We start from the raw sequence: 17761 nt of genomic DNA, 5'->3' as shown, positions 1-17761 counted from the left end.
AGAAGAAGAAGAAGAAGAAGAAGAAGAAGAAGAAGAAGAAGAAGAAGAAGAAGAAGAAGAAACACGCTAAGACGTGGTAAGGTGAGAATTTTAAAGCAGGACATCCATGTCCATTGCTTCCCTTTGTTACAGAGACACCTTCTCCCTCTAGGTGGTGGGGATCCAACACTTGCTGTGTTATTGATGACCAGGCATTTGAGTGGTGGGTCATCTCAGGGTCCCTCAGGACAGCAGGAACGCCCTGCTCTGTGGAAGCAGATGTAGCCACCACCTGTGCGCCCTGGCACGGAGGAAGGGCTGGAGACCGCAAAGAGGGAGGGAGAAAGGGGCCAGGGGGTGGGGATGGGGCGGGGCGGGCACGTTTCTCGTAAGTGTTGCTCAGCTCCTTTAACTGCTCCGCTGGTTCTTGGAAACCCTCACCACAAGGACCTGTCGAGAGCAGTGTTGGAGCAGATACGGCCCGGCCCTCCCCCCAGTTCATTTCCGCAGTGGCCTTGTGCTACTAACCCCGATGATTGCCAACAGCAAGGTTGCAGTGACCCCTCCTGTGGGTGGCCGAATGAGGAAGCAGAAGCGGGGCCAAACTGAGAGGGCCGTGTTGTTTTTATTTACTGTAATGGGACATCCGCGGTGCAGAATCCTTGGTCCCGGATCCAGGCTCTTGATGGCCTGTCTACACACGGCTGTTAATTGAACTGTAACCAATTGGTTGGTGGATCTAATAATACTAAGCAAGCCGGGGAGACGGCTCAGTTGGTAGATGCTTTCCTAGCATGCACGAAGCCCTGGGCAGGGCTTGCAGTCCTAGGGAGGTGGAAGCTGTAGGCCCAGATGTTCAAGGTCATCCCCAGCTACACAGCGCGTAGTAGGCCATCTGGGCTACAAGCAGGACAGTGACAGCCATATCCATCTCTCTTGTCTATGCCACTAGATCGTTTTTTCTTAGTTTGTGCCTCTCTGCCCCCAGATAACAGGCTTCTGTCCTGAATGCCATGTGTAGCTTCTTACTTTGAAATAGACGTTTTGTTTTATCATTTCTTTACTTCAGTGCTGTTGGTTTGAGATAGATTTTCAGTTTTTAAGTATGTGTGTGCGTGTGTGTCTGTGTGGGCGAGTGTCCACAGTTGAGGACAAGTGCTCGCAGAGGCTGGGAGAGGGCACTGGCTCCTCTGGACCTGGAACTTTAGGCAGTCATGCACTGCCAGATGTGGATGTTGGGAACCAAACTCGGGTCCTCTCTAAGGTAACCACGCACTCTCACCCCCTAAACTATCTTTCCAGGCAATGTTTATCATCATCATCATTAATATCTCAGACTAGCCTTGAACTTTTTGTTTGTTTAAAGACAGGATGGATTACCCTGTGTAGCCCTGGCTGTCTGGAACTTGCTCTGTAGATCGGGCTGGCCAAGAACTTAGAGATCTGCCTACCTCTGTCCCCTCCTCTGTCCCCCCGAGGGCTGGGATCAAAGGCCTGTGCCACCACCACCATCACCACTTGGCCTTAGCCTTAAACTCTAAAAAAATTTTTTTAATAATTTATTTTTATTTTTATGCATTGGTGTTTTTGCCTGCTTCACGAATGTATGTCTGTGTGTGTGTGAAGGTGTAAGATCTTGGAGTTACAGACAGTTGTGAGTTGCCATGTGGGTGCTGGGAATTGAACCCAGGTTCTACTGGAGGAGTATGCAGCGCTTTTCTTAACTGCTGAGCCATTTCTCCAGCCTCAGCCTTGAACTTTCCATCCTCTTGTCTCTACTTTTTAAGTGCTGGGTCAAGCCAGCACTTGGGAGGGCAGATCTCTGTGGGTTCGAGACCAGCCTGGTCTACAAAGTGAGTCCAGGTCAGCCAGGGCTCTTGTTACACAGAAAAACCCTGTCTTGAAAAAAAGAAAAAAATTAAGTGCCAGGTCAAAGGTATGTGTTTCATGCCCAGTTTATCGGTGTTGGAGACAGAACCCAGGGCTCCAGGAAGGCCAGGCAAGCCTTCTACGAACTGAGTCACATTGAGGGAAGGAACAAGTCCTCCCCGGTTTAGAGATGGACACAGACATAGCTGAATTTTCTTCCGACTTTTTTCTCTTCATGTGACCTTGGCAGATGTTTAGTTCCTGAGTTTTGTTTTTCTCATCCGTTGAGGAGAAATGATCACGAGTTTGTAAGGTCTTTGTCACCAGTTCCCACAAATGAGGCACAGGGTGCATGCACCATCTGAAGGAGATTTTAGAGCCAGTGACAGAAAGTAGCTTGGTGGTGACCTGAAGCTGGTGGGGTGAGGAGATGGACTGGAACTCGAGGTTGTGTGGAGGAGTTTTGCACACACCCAACTGAGTCCGCACCTAAAATTCGAGCTGTGTCTGACAGGCATAAGTTACCCCTGGGAGCCTGACGTGGTGGCCCACGCCTGTGATCCCAGCGCTCAGGGAGGCAGAGGCAGGCGGATCCCTGAGAGTTCGAGGCCAGTCTGGTCTACAGATCTAGTACAGGACAGCCAGGACTATGCAGAGAATCCCTGCCCCCAAAAAACAAACAACAAAACAAAAAAAAAAAAAAAAAAAAAAAAAAAAAGAAAAGAAAAGAAGAAAATGAAAATCACCCCTGGGTAAAATAACTTTACAAAGAAAATGTTCTTTCTTTTCCCCATCAATGAAAGCACGTGCTGAGCCAAAAATACCACGGAAGTTTCCCTTCCGGTTAGATTATTCATGCTGGCGCGAACATTCTCCCCGTGGATGGATATAAATAAATGAGAACTGGCTTAACGTCCCATCTCACTCTGACTGCGGTGTAAAAAACGGAGAGAAGCTGTCATCAGGGGGTGGCGCAGGCAGACGCTGGGACCCACGCTGGGACGGGGACAGACTTCTGCGCCACGCGTTCTTAAAACTCACAGACTTGAAACACGACCGGCCTTTTACTGAGCGAGATGATCCTTTGGGTGCGGTGGTGGTGGAGCGCGCCTGAGGACCCAGCATCTCAGGGGGTGGAGGCGGGAGGTTCAGGTCAGGCCTGGGACACCTGAGACCCTGTTGCCAAACAGCTTAGCAAGGTAACCGCGCGGGGTGCACGCTGGGTCCCGCAGGTTCCCAGGGAGCCACGAGCCCCCCATCACCCCTCCTCATCTCTTCTCCCCTTGAGGTGAAAGGCGCATCCCAAAGCGTCTCTGGAGTTTTTCTTCCGTGCTCGGTAGCCACCTTCTCGCTTCCCTCTCCTCGGCTGGCTTTTGTTGTGTCACGTGCGCACAGCGCGGCAGGAGAGCCTGGCAGTGTTAAGCTGTAGGCTTGGGCTAGCCACGTGACCAACTGGCCCGGAGAGGGAGAGAAGATAATGGGTTTTGGTGTAGATGCCCATCCGTCTCTGTGCAAACGTAGGCGAGGAGCAGCTGTAAGGTCGGAGCTCAGGGTCCTGGGCCGGCGGTGCACACCTGTCAGGCCAGCTCTGGGAGAGGAGGCAGGGAGATCAGGAGTTCAAGGTTGTCCCTGGCTGTGTACCAAGTCTGAGGCCAGTTTGGGGGACAAGGGATTCTGTCTTGATAAAACAAAAACAAAACAAAACAAAACAAAAATTTATATGAAAGATTTATTGGATGGAGATGGAGAGAGAAACAGGGAGGGGGCCATCATCATGGTGGGTGCCCACGGTGGGGGCACCACAACAGAGAAAGAGGAGAAATCACAGAGGAGAGCAAGAGGGAAACAAAACTTTTTTTTTTAAGCTTATAGGGGCTGGAGAGATGGCTCAGTGGTTAAGAGCACTTGTTGTTCTCCCTGAGGACCTAAGGACGTGGTAGATTTACTGGTATTTAATTATTTAGTGTCTCTGTGTGGTATTGGGATTTGAATTTACTGTGTTTAGGCAAGGGCTCTCGTCTGCTACTGAGCTCACCCCGACAATGCGTCCCTATATACCATGGAGAGCATGTGGAGGTCAAAGGAAAACTTGAGGGGGCCAGTTTTCTCCTACCCTGTGGGTGCAGGGGATCCAACCCAGGCCGCCACTTTATTTATTTATTTACCTACTTACTTATTTTGGTTTTTCAAGACCAGGGTTTCTCTTTGTAGCCCTGCCTGTCCTGTCCTGTAATGTAGACCAGGCTGGCCTGAACTCACAGAGATCTGTCTGCCTCTGCCTCTGTAGTGCTCCCCAGTGTTCCCCAGTGCTCCCCAGTGCAGGGTTAAAGATGTACACTGCCATATCTGACTGACTGGTTTATGTCACCTTGAGAGTATTCATACATAATTTTATTTTATGTGCATTAGTGTGACGGTGTCAGATCCCTTAGAACTGGGTTACAGGCAGTTGTGAGCTGCCATGTGGGTACGTGGGAACTGAACCCAGGTCCTTCAAGAAGAACAAACAGCGCTCTTCACCACTAAGCCATCTCTCCAGTCCCGCTAGAGAGTCTTCTAAGAAGAGGGAACCTCAATTGAGAAAACGCTTCCATCAGATCATTCTGTAGGCAAGCCTGTGGAACATTTTAATTAATGATCGATGGTCCCAGCCCATTGTGGGTGGGGCCATCCCTGGGCTGGTGGTCCCCGGGTTCTATGAGAAAGCAGGCTGAGCAAGCCATGAGGAGCAAGCCAGTAAGCAGCACCCCTCCATGGCCTCTGCCTCAGTTTTTGCCTCCGGGTTCCTGCCCTGCTTGAGTTCCTGTCCTCACTTCCATAATGAACTGTTATATGGTGAGTGAAATAATCCATTTCTACCCTACTTTTAGCCATGGCGTTTCATCACAGCAATATTAACACTAACTAAGATCAGTTGGTTCAAGGATAGGGGAGAATTGCTGACCATGCAGACCTGCCCATGTTGTTTTGGGAAGGGTTGTGGAAAGACCATGGAACTTTGGGCTAGAAAAGCCATTGGGTGTTGAGACGCCTGTGGGCTGTTTGTGGGAGCTTGGAAGATAAGATTGTTGATAGCAGAGCAGAGGATAGAAGCCAGGCTTCTGAAGGTTAAGAAGAAAGCAAAGACTCTACTTTTTGAATGAAGAATCTGTGGTTCTGGTGAACAGGAGCTGAGGAATCACCTGTGATTAATAAGACACCGGAACCATTAAAGTAAAACCTTTGCTTTGCTGGGACAATAGATGCTAGTCAGCTGAGGTTGAAGAATCGGCTGGGATTAAGGAGACACGGACAGCCCTGAGATGAAATCTTCTATGAAGTGTTTCCTCCGCCTCAGCACACAGAAGCTGTGTCCCAGAGGAGGCCACGGTTGTACCTCCTGCTGGCAGCGAGCCTGGGCAGTGGCAGGGTAGGGGGTCCCTCAGGAGAGCCTAGGAGAGGCCACCCGTGAAAGTGCAGCCCGGTTGCAGCGAGGACCCCCAAAGTTGCAGTTTGGGAGATGCCAGTACCATGAGATGTCCACCAAGAACAGCAGCAGAGGAGCCAACCGGAGCCCAGGAGACGAGCTGTGGGTGCTGCAGAGGGAGGAACCAAAAAAGGGACCCGGGGCCCTCGGAGGAGAGCAGAAGATCGTGAATGAATCCCAGATATTGAACGTTGAGTTATTAACATCTAGGAGTTTGGTTTTGCGTTGAGCTTACTGTGACTGTGCCCTGGTTCTGCCCTCTTCAGGTAAGAAAGTACTTTATTGTTTGATATCACAGTTGAGAGAATAAGCTTTTTGGTTTTGTTTTGTTTTGTTTTCAGAGACAGGGTTTCTCTTTGTAGCTCTGGCTGTCCTGAAACTCACCAGGCTGGCCTCAAACTCACAGAGATCCGCCTAACCTCTTTAATCCCAGAGTGCTGGGATTAAAGGTGTGTGCCAAAACACCCATTCAATTTTTTTTTTTAAAGACATTTTTGAGTCTTACAGAGAATTTAGATTTTAAAAGACACTGGGTATTTTAGAAGAGACAACTTTGAAAATGTTGTGTAAGAATTTGCAAGGCTGTGAGACTTTTTAGGTTTGTGGGATGTTTCCTATTGTGATGTCACTAAGGTGTGATCTTGGGATGAACAGGAAAGGCTGTGTGGCTTAACAGGGATGCATTTGTGTGTCAGGTTGCCGAGGGGTCAGGTCAGCTCTGTTGGCTAGTTCTACGTCAACCTGACGCAAGCTAGAGTCTTCAGGGAGGAGAAAACCTCAGCTGAGAAAAAACATCTCCCGTAAGATCAGGCCGCAGGTGAACCTGCAGGGCATTTTCTTAAATAGTGATGGATGGCGAGGGCCCCGCCCACTGTGGGTGGGGCCGTCCCTGGGCTGGTGGTCCTGGGTTCTGTAAGAAAGCAGGCTGAGCAAGCTGTGGGGAGCAAGCCGGGGAGCAGCACCCCTCCATGGCCTCTGTATCAGCTCCTGCCTCCGGGTTCCCGCCCTGCTTGAGTTCCTGTCCTGACTTCCTTTGATGATGAACCGTGATTCGGAAGCATAAGCCAAGTCAATCCTTTCTTCCTCGGGTTGTTTTGATCATGGCGTTTCATCACAGCAATGGAAACCCTAATGGGGACACCGACTTAATCCTTCTAAGTTTTCGAGTGTGTAGGTGTTTTGCAGGAATGTACGTCAGTGACCCGTATGTGTAGGAGAGGAGGCCAGAGGAGGGTGTCGGCTCTGGAACTGGAGTACAGACAATTGTTAGCTGCAATGTGGGTTCTCGGGTTCTCTGTCAGAGCAACAAGTGCTCTAACCAACTGAGGGGCCATCTCCCACCCCTGCCCCACCCTGCCCTCACCCCTCCCCTGGCTGAGGAAGCTGGAGGTCTGGAGAAGGCTTCAGAATTGCCCCATCCTCCAGGCCTCCATCCCATCCTGTCCCCTGCCCGGATGAGCCCCTTTGACTGTGGAAAGTCCTTCACTCTCAGCCACTGACTCACACTCTAGCTCCCCCTCCCCCAACAAAGACCCCGGCGGTATTCCGACTTCCCAAGCCAGATGGTGCCGGCTTCCCTTCCAGCGCACCATGGATGGCTCTGTGCCTCTCAAATCATCAAGAATGGTTGAGTCTTTGCCAGCTACCTGGTGGTCTCTTAATGCAGTCGAGCAGACACTGAGTCAGTTGCCGTAAATCCACCCCTCTTACCTGGGCGTCACAAACATCTAATAGATACAGTGACAAGACTGTGTTTCTGCCTCAGTGATGATGGTTAACCTGGATAGGTGAGTGTGCGCGAGTGTTCGCGATCCCTTCTCAGAGCGGTGCTTATCCTTTTCTGTTTTTTGTTTTTTAAGATTTGTTTATTATTATTTACACAGTATTCTGCCTGCATTTGTGCCTGCAGGCAAGAAGAGGGCACCGGATCTCACTATAGATGGTTGTGAGCCACCATGTGGTTGCTGGGAATTGAACTCAGGACCTTTGGAAGAGTAGACACTGTTCCTAACCTCTGGGTCATCTCTCCAGCCCTGCCCCCTGCCTTTTCCAGTTTTTATTTTGTCTGTTTGTGTACTTATTTATTTTCAATGATTTATTTATCCTATGTGCATTGGTATTTTGCCTGTGTTTGTGTCTGTGTGAGGTGCAAGATCCCCCGGAACTGGAGTTACAAACGGTTGTGAGCTGCCATGTGCGTGCTGGGAATTGAACCTGGGTCCCTGGAAAAACACATCGAACTCTTAACTGCTGAGCCATCTCTCCAGCTTCTTGATTATTTATTTTCTATTTAAGATACTAATTTCTATTCTTCCTATACAATAATGTAAATATGCATGTGATACTTTGTAACCTTTTTTGTTTACCTTTAATTTATGTGCATTGGTATTTTGTCTGCATGTATGTCTATGTCAGCTCTTGGAGTTCCAGACAGCTGTGAGCCGCTGTGTGGGTGGTGGGATTTGAACCCAGGTCTTCTGGAAGAGCAGCTGGTGCCCATAACCAACTGTTGAGCCATCTCTCCAGCCCCATTTTGTAATCTTTTAAATAATTTTAAGATTATGTATATGGTGGTGTGAGTGTGTGTGTATGTGTGTAAGTATGTGTGTGTGTGTGTGCATGCAGTGACCTCAGAGACCAGGAGAAGGCATCAGCTCTCACGAAGCTGGAGTTACAGGAGATTGTGAGTCCCCTGATGGGAGTGCTGGGAATTGAACTTGGGTCCTCTGGAAGGGCAGCAGATGTTTTTAACCACTGAGCCATCTCTCCAGTACCTTCTGGTTTTCTTCTCTTTTTAAAAAATACTTTAAAAAAAAGGATGTCTTTATCTTATGTGAATGCTGTTTGGCCTGCGTGTGTGTCTGTGCAGCACCCACATCAGCCAGGGCAGCTGAGTCTGGTCCCTTGGCTCTGGAGTTAGGATTGGTTGAGAGTTGGGTGCTGGGAATTGAACCAGGGTCCTCGGCAAGAGCAGCAAGTGCTCTCAACCTCTGAGCCCTCTCTCTAGTGTTTTAGTTTAGTTGCTGGGGGTTGAACTGGGGTCAAAAGGACTTCTTGTTTTTTATTTTGGCCTGGGGTGTTAGCCCGCCACCTGGTATGGGGCGTGACAATGGATACACTGGCTTGTTTTGAGACAGAGTTTCGCTGGGGCCAGGTCTGACCTGAAACTCACTGTGTAGCCCTGCCTAGCCTTCAACTTGTAGCGAGTCTCCTGCCTCAGCTCTCAGGTGCTAGGATTACAGGTGTGTGTTTCCAGGACTGGGAGACCAGAGGCGTTTTTGATGACTGAGTATATGGGAGCAGGGAAGAAGGGGAGGGTGCTCAGCCTCTGGTTTGTGTCAGAGGTGAGGTGAGAGGCTGTGTGTAGGGTGAAGGGAGCAAACAGTAACTGTAATGACGCCTATAGGAGGAAATGGGGACAGCCCTGGGTGGGAGGCTGGGTGGGAGCACTGCGGCAGAGGTCTGGGTAGCCGGTGACAGGAGGGGCGCCCTCAGAGGATGGCAGGGGAGCTGAGAGAGTCCTTAAAAAGCAGCTGTACAGGGGCCTGCTGGCTCGCTCTCGTTGGGCTCTTTTTATAGCTACGTTCACTGTATCTGAAAGGGAGCCTTCATTTTCCTTAGAATTCCTTTTTGGGGTCTGCAGAGATGATGGCTCAGTGGTTAAGAGCATTTCCTGTTCTTCCTCCAGGGGATCCGAGTTCCGTCCCTTGCACCCCCTCGGGGCCAGCTCACACTGCCTATAACTCCAGATCCGGGGAGTTTGGATCCTCAAAACCCAGGCAAATAAACGCTGGGAGGGTGAGGTTCTCCTCGGTGGGACACGCTGGAAAAGACATCACACGTGTCGGTCATTGGGTGAGAGTCAGGCGCAAAAACTTCTCAGATGGGGCAGGGGAGCGAGACAGATCTAAGGACAGAGGTTGTGGGGAAAACAGGAGCCCTGCTGTCTCCTCTCTGGGGAAGTTTGTGACTGCAAGCTTCCTCTAGACACCCTCACCCCTGTGCAGAGCCCCTTCCCTCAGCCGAGGAGGGCTTGGCTTGGCGTGGGAGCGCTTCACCTGCTAGGTTCCCTTCACCTGCTAGGTTCCCGCCTGCCTTCCCCTCCCTTTCCCCCACTTTACCTCTTCTGGTTTTGTTTGTTTGTTTTTGTTGTTTTTGGGGCTTGAACCCAGGGCCCTGCAGATGCAAGGCAAGCACTCTACCACTGAGCTACAGCCGAGTCTTTGAGACTATGGAAGTCAGAAGGCATCAGACACCCTGGAGTTGGAGGGACAGGCAGATGGGCAGTTTTATGGTACCATGTGGGTGCTGGGAACTGAACTGGATTCCTGCATGAGGAATCCAGGCCTCTCTGCTAAGGGCTGCCTTGCACACTGTTCTGGAACTCGGACACACCCGAGTCCAGGAAGACTGTGCTCACTGTCCGCCCTCTAATGGCTGGGCAGCAACCCTGAGCTGCTTCTAGCATTCCTCACCCCCGTGGCCTGGCTCCTCACTAGGCTGGAAGCTCAGGGGAATGTGACCTGTGACTTGTTTCCCAGCACACGTCCCGGCTCAGGTCTAAGGGCTACCCTGTCGTAAACCGTGGAAGAAAAGCAAGCCGGGCTGGGAGTGGGGCTGGGCTGGGTGCTTGTTTAGCAAGGCCCGAGCCCTGGGTTCAAAATTAGAGCACTCGGCATAAAGCAGGCATGGTGGGGCCACGAGTAAACCCCAGCGCTCAGGAGGAAAAGGCAGGAAGATCAGAAGTTCAAGGCTAGCTCTGGCTACTAGCAGAGCCTAGGCTAAATGAGATCTTGTCTTAGGGAAAAAAAAAAAAAAAAAGAAGCCCAGTGTGGTGGTGCATGTCTCTGGTTCCAGAACTCAAGGAGGCAGAGGCAGGTGGATCTCTGTGAGTTCCAGGTCAGCCAGGGCTACAAGAGAAGAAACGCTGTCACAAACACACACACACATACACACACACAAAGGGAGTGAAGGTCCCAGGGTCTTCCACATTTGTCAGCTCAAGAACATTCGGCCATGACAGAAAGGCCTGTTTTATCCTTGGTGAGAAAAACCGGAGACCAGCTGGTGTTCCTCGTGTCCGTAAGCCCGTAAACGGGAGGCAGGAGGGGGATGAGGAGGCTGGGATCCGATTCCCTGTGGCCAGTCTCCTAACAGCAATCTCGAGTTCTCCCAGGACGGCAGAAGGGGGAAGTGAGGGAAGAGGCGTGCTTGCTTAGCTTGGAGTTTCATCCGCAGCACCTCAGAAAACACTGGTACAGCGGGGCCGGTCTCTAATCCCGATTTCAAGCCTCTAATCACAAGTGCAAGGTCATCCTCAAGTGTATCCTGAGTTAAGGCCAGCCTGGGCTACCTGAGACTCCATAAAAGACGAGGAGCAAAAAGGGGGAGAGAGAGGAAGGGGACAGACAGAGTACAGAACAGAAGAGGAGGTCAGCTTCTTGCTAGGTATAGTGAGGTATATTGGCATAGACCTTTCTTCCCAACACTCGGGATGATCTTGAGTTTGAGGCCAGCAAGGGCTATACAACAAGTTCTATGCTAGCCTGGGCTACATCCCAAGAACTATCTTTTTTTATTTTTATTTTTTAATGTGCATTAGTGTTTTGCCTGTATGTATGTCTGTGTGAGGCTGTCAGATCTTGAGTTACAGACAGCTGTGAGCCGCCATGTGGTGGCTGGGAATTGAACCCTGGTCCTTTGGATGAGCAGACAGTGCTCTTAACCACTGAGCCATCTCTCCAGCCCCCCAAAATTATCTTTTTGGTTGCTTGTTTTTCTCTTGGTTGTTTGAGACAGGATTTCTCTGTAGTCCTGGCTGCCCTGAAGCTTACTTTGTAAACCAGGCTGGCCTTGAACTCACAGAGATCTTCCTGCCTCTGAGTGCTGGGACTAAAGGCGCCTGCCACCATGCCTGGCAAGAAAGAAATTCACAAAACAAAACAAAAACAAAACAAAAAAAATCACACAACAAACACTCCAGCCATTTAGCATCTCTTCCTGTTGGTTGGGAAACAGGCCTGACAGGCCCTTCTGTGCAACGGAGGGTCCGTGTGTCTTCATTCCGCAGGTATTTATGGAGCACCTGAGCTGTGCTGGGCATTGTTCTAGGTTGTGAAAGACATCCACAAAATAAATATGGTGTTCCCATGTCCTGGGGAGAAGACAGGGAGGTAAGCCTATATGGTTATCACGGCGTGTGCGTGTGCCGTGTGTGCCTTGGAAGAAGTATGCAGGGGCTGGGGAACAGCATTTGCCACGCAGGCACAAGGTCCTGAATTTGACTCCCTGCTAACTGCCCAGGCCCAAGGACAAGGGGGATAAAGAGGGGCAGGGAGAGGAGCTTGAACCTGGGCCAAGTGGAGAAGGCATTGTTGATAGAAGGACTTTCAGAAGTAATGCTTAGCCAGGCCATGTGGCACACACGTTTAAGCCCAGGACTGGTGTGGGCCACTGCCTAGCGCACACACTATCCTTGTGTGGGGAGAGCAGACCCCTCGTTCTCATGGCTGGGAGCCTCCTCTCCTGTGTGTGGTGAGCGTATGCGCCGATTTGAGAGAAGTTCAAGTTTGAAGGTCAGAGGAGGAAGTCAGGTGCCTCGCTATGCCCCTCACCACCTTTCTCCCTGGGGGCAGGGTCTCTCTCCGAACCTGAGGCTAGTCTCCTGGTCAAAGAGGCTCCAGCAGTCCTCCTGTCTCTGCCCACCACCTCAGCCCCTCCCGCACTCCTATTTTGTACGACCACACCACCCCGGCGGCTTCTCGGGGTTCTCTCTCCTGGCCTGTAGCCGTCCTCTCAATAACTTCTCTACATCCATTTCATCCTAGATTCAGATTCCTCAACAGCCTTTGCCTCCACCTGGGCCCCACTCTGCCCACCGCTGTCTTGTCTTGCTTGGGTACAGCTCCTGGTTGGTTTGCCCTGTGCCACCCTGCGCCCTCTACAGGCAAACATCTGCCCAGACACCTAAAGGGGGCTTTGTGGTTTCCTTTCTGTTTTTGTGCTGTTTGCTTTTTTGAGTTTCTCTGTGTAGCCTTGGCTGTCCTGGACTCACTTTGTAGACCAGGCTAGACTTAACCTACCTCCCCAAGTGCTGGGATGAAAGGCATGCACCACCTCGCCCACCGGCCCGCCAGACTTCTTTTTTTGTTCATTTGTTTGTTTTGGGTTTTGAGACAGGGTCTCACCGTGTAGCTCTGGCTGGCTGGCCTGGAACTCGCTCTGCAGGCCAGGCAATGGATTCACAAATGCCTGTCTGTACCTAAGTGCTGGCATTAAAAGGTTCGTGACCAACAACCCGAATGGCCTGTTTGTTTGAAGACAGGGTCTCACGCATCCCAGAGTGGCCTAGAACTTTTTCCCCCCTCCATGGTAGGGTTTCTCTGTGTAGCCCTGGTTGTCCTGGAACTCGCTCCGTAGGCCAGGCTGGCCTCACAGAGCTCTTCCACCCCTGCCTCCCCAGTGCTTGGATTAAAGGGGCACAGGACCACCAACCACCCAGCTGCCTAGAAATTAATTATTATTTTTGTAACTTTTAGCCTTTAGGGGCATGGGACGGAGTGGTGGTGGTTTGAGGCGTGGGGAAAGGTGACTGGAAGGAAAGGTTAGCTCATGGTCTACACTAGACCGACTTCACGGCTCTCGGTAGGAAGTGTGGGCTTTTAGCGTGATCTGAGTCAAAAGGTCACCCGCAGGACACCCTCACAGGCTCTCGGCACCGGTCAAGGGTGTCAGTCCACCTGAGCTAGCTTCAAGTTCCTGAAAAAAGCAGCTCAGGCAACGGTTACTGTTGTGACAGTAGGTTGGAGGTGATGTCACAGCTGAACCCGAAGGGTCAGCGCGGCTCGGGGACCTGGAAAACCAGTGAGGGAGAGTGGGTGTGGGCCAGCAAATCTACTCCCAGCTTCAGCTATTTTGGGGGCGTGAATGGCCGCTGCAGTCAGTGGTTAAGGCCATTTACGGTTAGTGCACCCTAGTTCCTGTGAGAACCTAGGGCCTGAGGTGACTCTCTGGCTCGTTGACTTGGGGGAGGAAGTGCTTCCTAGGTCACTCATGGGTCATTGGTAGGGCCTGGCTACTTGGGAGCTGTTGTTTGGAGACATCAGTGAATGAAAAAATAAACAAACAAATAAATAAAATGAATAAAAATTAAAATAAAAATAAATTAAAAATAAAAATAGAAAGGAAGATACGGCTTCTCCTAGGCATGGTGGAGGAGAAGGTTTATTGTAGAAATGAGGGAACGAACAGCCAGGGGCCAGAACAGCTGAGAGAGTCCAGAGTGAACAAGACCCTGAACCTGGCGAGGGGGGCAGGGGAGGGGGGACGAAGTGGGGGAAGGGAGGGGAGGGCCATTGGGGTAAAGGGCAAATGAAAACCACCAGGTAGCCAAAATGGCTGCTCTATACAGGGAAGGGCAGCTGGGGGAGGGCCAGCCCAGCCCCTGGGCTGGAGAAATTTAGGGTCGTGGCCCGGGTATGCCAGCCTTACCCTGTAATGGGCAGGGACTGAGGGATGCAGGGAGCACCTAGGACCAGGTGTAGGTAGGGAAGAACCTTATGTTAAGGAGGCACCCAAGCCGTTTGTCCTGGGTTTTAGACCTTGTTTCCCAGCGGAATGGAATTAACCTCTCAGAAGGGAGACTGCCAGCTTGGCTGCTGTCTTCTTGGGACCAGCAGCGCTGAAATCTGTATGGTATTTAGAGGAAAGAAAAAAAAAACTTTTTTGGGGGGCTGGAGAGAAGGTTCAGGGGCTAAGAGCACTGGCTCCATTCACCCCTAAGGCCCCGGGTTCAGTTCCTACCACCCACACTGTGGCTCCCAGCCGTAGCTCCAGCTGCACAGGTGCCCTTATCCATGTGTGCGAGCAAAATACCCATACACATAACATAAAAAAACCTTAAAACAAAATCAAAACCAAAACCTTTTCAAGCTGGGCTCAAGCCTTTAATCCCAGCCCCTGGGAGGCAGAGGCAGGCAGATCTCTCTGAATCTAAGGCCAGCCTGGTCTACATAATGAGTTCCAGGACTGCCAGGGCTATACAGAGAAACCTGTCTCCAAAATACAAACAAAAAACCCTACACCCCTCCCCAATAATAAAAATCATGAATAGACTCTATGTTAAAATCTAAACTACATTTTTTTATTTGTGAGTGTGCTGTGGGCTGGAGCGCCACCTTAGGAGCGTCACCTTGGGATTGTGGGTGTCAGAGACAAACTGTGGGAACTGATTCTCTCCTCTGACCCTCGCCTTATCCCTCTGCAAGGCTCTGTTTGTTCAGAGGCCACAAGCACTGACCTGCTCTCCCTGAGAGGTGGGCTGCCCTGCCCGGGGAGGCCTGGATTTTAGAGGGAAGGTGTGAAGCTCATCAGCCTAGAGGTGAGGCCCAGGGGAGGGTGGGACTGAGCCAGGCAGGGGAGGAGAGGGGGGAGGAGGGAAGGGTAGGGATGAAGTAGATTCGTTGGAGTCCTTGAGCTGAGAGAGACACCTGTTGGCAGGAGAGGGGGTGTGCACACGTATTTGTATTCATTCTTCTTACTCTGTGTGTACGGGCGGGCGCCGTGGTGTGTGTGTGAGCCTCAGGGGACATGCAGGATTGGACTCAGGCATCGGGCTCCTGTGGCAAACGCTTCTAACTGGAGGAGCCACCTTGTGGCTCCCCAGACCAGCTCTCTTGTTCCCTTTTATTTTGTGATAGAGTCACACTGAGTCGTGGTTGACCTTGAGCTCTCTGCAGCCCAGGTGGACCTGGAACTTTGGATCTTCCCTGTCAGTGTCCCCGGCAGGGGGAATGGCCCACTACACCTGACCCAGCCCCCCCGTCTCTTAATTGCACCGATTCCTGGAACTTCCATTGCCAGGCTCCTTTGGCACACGTGTTCCCCAGCTCTCAGCCTCTGCACTTCTGCCAAAGGCTAAAGACACTGGGGAAGGGATTTAGATCCTATAGCAAGTTTCAACCCTGCTTGGAGAATCTGGTACTAACGGAAACTTGTCACCGACTGCCATCTAGCGGTCGTGTGGAGAACTGCCCTGGCTCCAAACTTACTTCTTGCAGCTTGCTGGGGGAAGACCTCCCCTTGTTCCAGGTTCATTGACAGTAGTCAGGATACTCAGGATTGGGAGGAATGTGGTCCAGACGGACAGTTTAGGGGTCTTGGAGAATGGCTCAGTGCTGTGCAAACATGTGCACCTCAGTTCAGATCACAGAACCCGGCCCGGGGAGTGGTATGTGCGCTGGGGTCTGGGGCAGGGTGACTGCTGTGATGAGCGCTGGGACTCCAGGCCTATACGACCACCACGCCCACGCTTGTTTTTATTTGTTTGTTTGTTTGTTTGTTTAGTGAGTTCATTTTTTTTTGAGACAGGGCTTTGGAAGTTCTGGGCAGACTATAAGGGCACAATTCAGGAGGGTCACCCCTGCGGCCCCCAAGGGGCTAAGCGGTGTAAGGAAGGCACTAGCTCGGGTGTCCCACGCCCTCTTTAGGAGTGTGCCAGTGTGACCCCGCCTCGTCACTTCCTCCTCGGCCTCCAGCTGGGCACCGTGCCCAGAACCAAGCTAAGCACAGTGGGTATGAGGTTATAACAGTGCTGGAGTGTGGAACTCGTGCCCTGACGGAGGCTGTCTGCTGACGATAGGCACACGCTAGCTCTGGGCAAGTGAGCTTTAGACCGGCACAATTAAAAAATAAAGATAAATCTTTGAAGTAGGGCAAGGTGGCACACGCCTTCAATTCCTGCACTCAGGAGGCAGAAGAGGGTGGATTTTCTAAGTTCCAGGCCAGCCTGGTCTGCACAGTTCCAGGCCAGCTGAAATCCTGAGTCAGCCTTTCTTTCTTTCTTTCCTTTTTTTTTTTTTTTTTTTTTATTATTAAGTGTGGTTTTCTTTTTCTTTTTTTCTTTAAGATTTATTTATTATGTATACAGTGTTCTGCCTGCATGTACACCTGAACACCAGAAGAGGGCACCAGATCTCACAACAAATGGTTGGGAGCCACCATGTCATTGCCTGTAATTGAACTCAGGACCTCTGGAAGAGCAAGCAGTGCTCTTAACCTTTGAGCCATCTCCCCAGCCCTCTTTATTTCCAAAACAGTGTTTCTCTGTGTAACTTTGGCTGTTTGTACACCAGGCTGGCCTCAAACTTACAGAGATCCGCCTGCCTCTGCCTCCCTGAGTTCTGGGATTACAGGCATGCGCCACCGCGCCCAACATCTTTCTTTCTCTCTCTCTTTTCTTTTTTTTTAAATTTATTTAATCATTATTCATACAGCATTCTGCCTGCATGTGTGCCTTCTCACCAGCAGAGGGCGCCAGATCTACAGAAGTTTATGAGCTGCCACTTGGTTGCTGGGAATTGAATTCAGGACCTTTGGGAGGGCAGCCAGTGCTCTTAACCTCTGAGCCATCTCTCCAGTTGAGAATTATTTTTAAAAGGAGTTAAAAATAGGCACCAATAAGATAGTCAGCTCAAAGGTAACTTTATATGTTATTAGGTAGACAGTACTGAAACAGGCTGAATATAACTAAAAAAAAAAACAAACAAACCCACAAACAAACAAAACAAAAACAAGACCCTGAAAAGACAAGCTCGGAGGCCGGGAAAGGGGGGGCTTCCCCGTGGGTGAGCGCCACCCCACTCCCTGTTCAGTTTGTCTTGCGGTACCGAGAGCCCAGCCCGACCGGCGGCCACGAGTCCACGGTGCTGATGGAGGAGCGACGCCGGCGGCCGGCTATGGTCACGATCCTGGGGTCCTTGTAGAGCTTGTAGCCGTGCTTGATGACGAAGGGCAGGGCCGAGAAGTGCAGGAGCATGCGCAGGATGTGCAGGGTCAGGTAGAGCTGGCTCAGCTCCTTGAACTGCTCCTTGATGGTGCTGTGGACGAGGAAGACGATGGTGATGCTGAAGAGCTCGTACACCGTGATCCACGCCGGGTAGACCAGCATCCCGATGAACATGTTCTTGTCCAGGCAGAAGAGGAGGAAGCAGCTGATGGTGATGGTGGTGATGGACAGCCCCGTGGTGATGTTGTGCCTGTAGACCACGGCCCATGACGACACCTCCGAGTCTGTGTCCAGGTAGATGCTGTACCTGTCTTCGAAGCCAATGTGGGTTATCTGGTTCAGCTCGAAGATGACGAACTGGATGGTGTTGAGGATGGAGAAGATGCCCGCCGTGATGGAGATCATCTTGGAGTTCATTTTCTCCCGGACTCACCAGGGCGGCCCCTGAAGGAGAGAGCCGGGAAGGAGCATGAGGGGCTGAGCTGGGCCAAAACCGGTTCCCCATGTCACTCACGAGGGGACGGGGGAGCGGAGGTGACACCGGGAAAGGCGGTGGGGCCGGGGGCCGGGCCATGGTCTAAGCGAACAACAGGTCATTACCCTGGATGGGGTCACGGAACTGACTGAGGGGATCACAGCAGGTCTGGCCACAGTGCGCTAGC

General features: G+C 51.3%; 1 protein-coding gene across 1 annotated transcript; it reads right to left on the bottom strand.

Annotated features, from left to right (window-relative positions):
- Positions 1–16961: 16961 nt before the first annotated feature.
- Tmem217b (transmembrane protein 217B) lies at positions 16962–17516 on the bottom strand. Its single transcript, XM_055607020.1, has one exon. It carries the CDS (start codon positions 17514–17516, stop codon positions 16962–16964), a length of 555 nt encoding a protein of 184 aa, XP_055462995.1.
- Positions 17517–17761: the final 245 nt, after the last annotated feature.

The sequence above is a fragment of the Psammomys obesus genome, unplaced genomic scaffold (genome assembly GCF_907164565.1).
Source record: "Psammomys obesus unplaced genomic scaffold, mPsaObe1.curated_primary_1811, whole genome shotgun sequence".
Classification (NCBI taxonomy): Eukaryota; Metazoa; Chordata; class Mammalia; order Rodentia; family Muridae; genus Psammomys; species Psammomys obesus.
The sequence above is the reverse complement of the archived record's forward strand: the minus strand, read 5'-3'. Positions and strand labels throughout refer to the sequence as shown.

Excerpts from the sequence above, each read along its gene's own strand:
- Tmem217b (XM_055607020.1), bottom strand. The coding sequence starts at position 17,516 with ATGAACTCCAAGATGATCTCCATCACGGCGGGCATCTTCTCCATCCTC.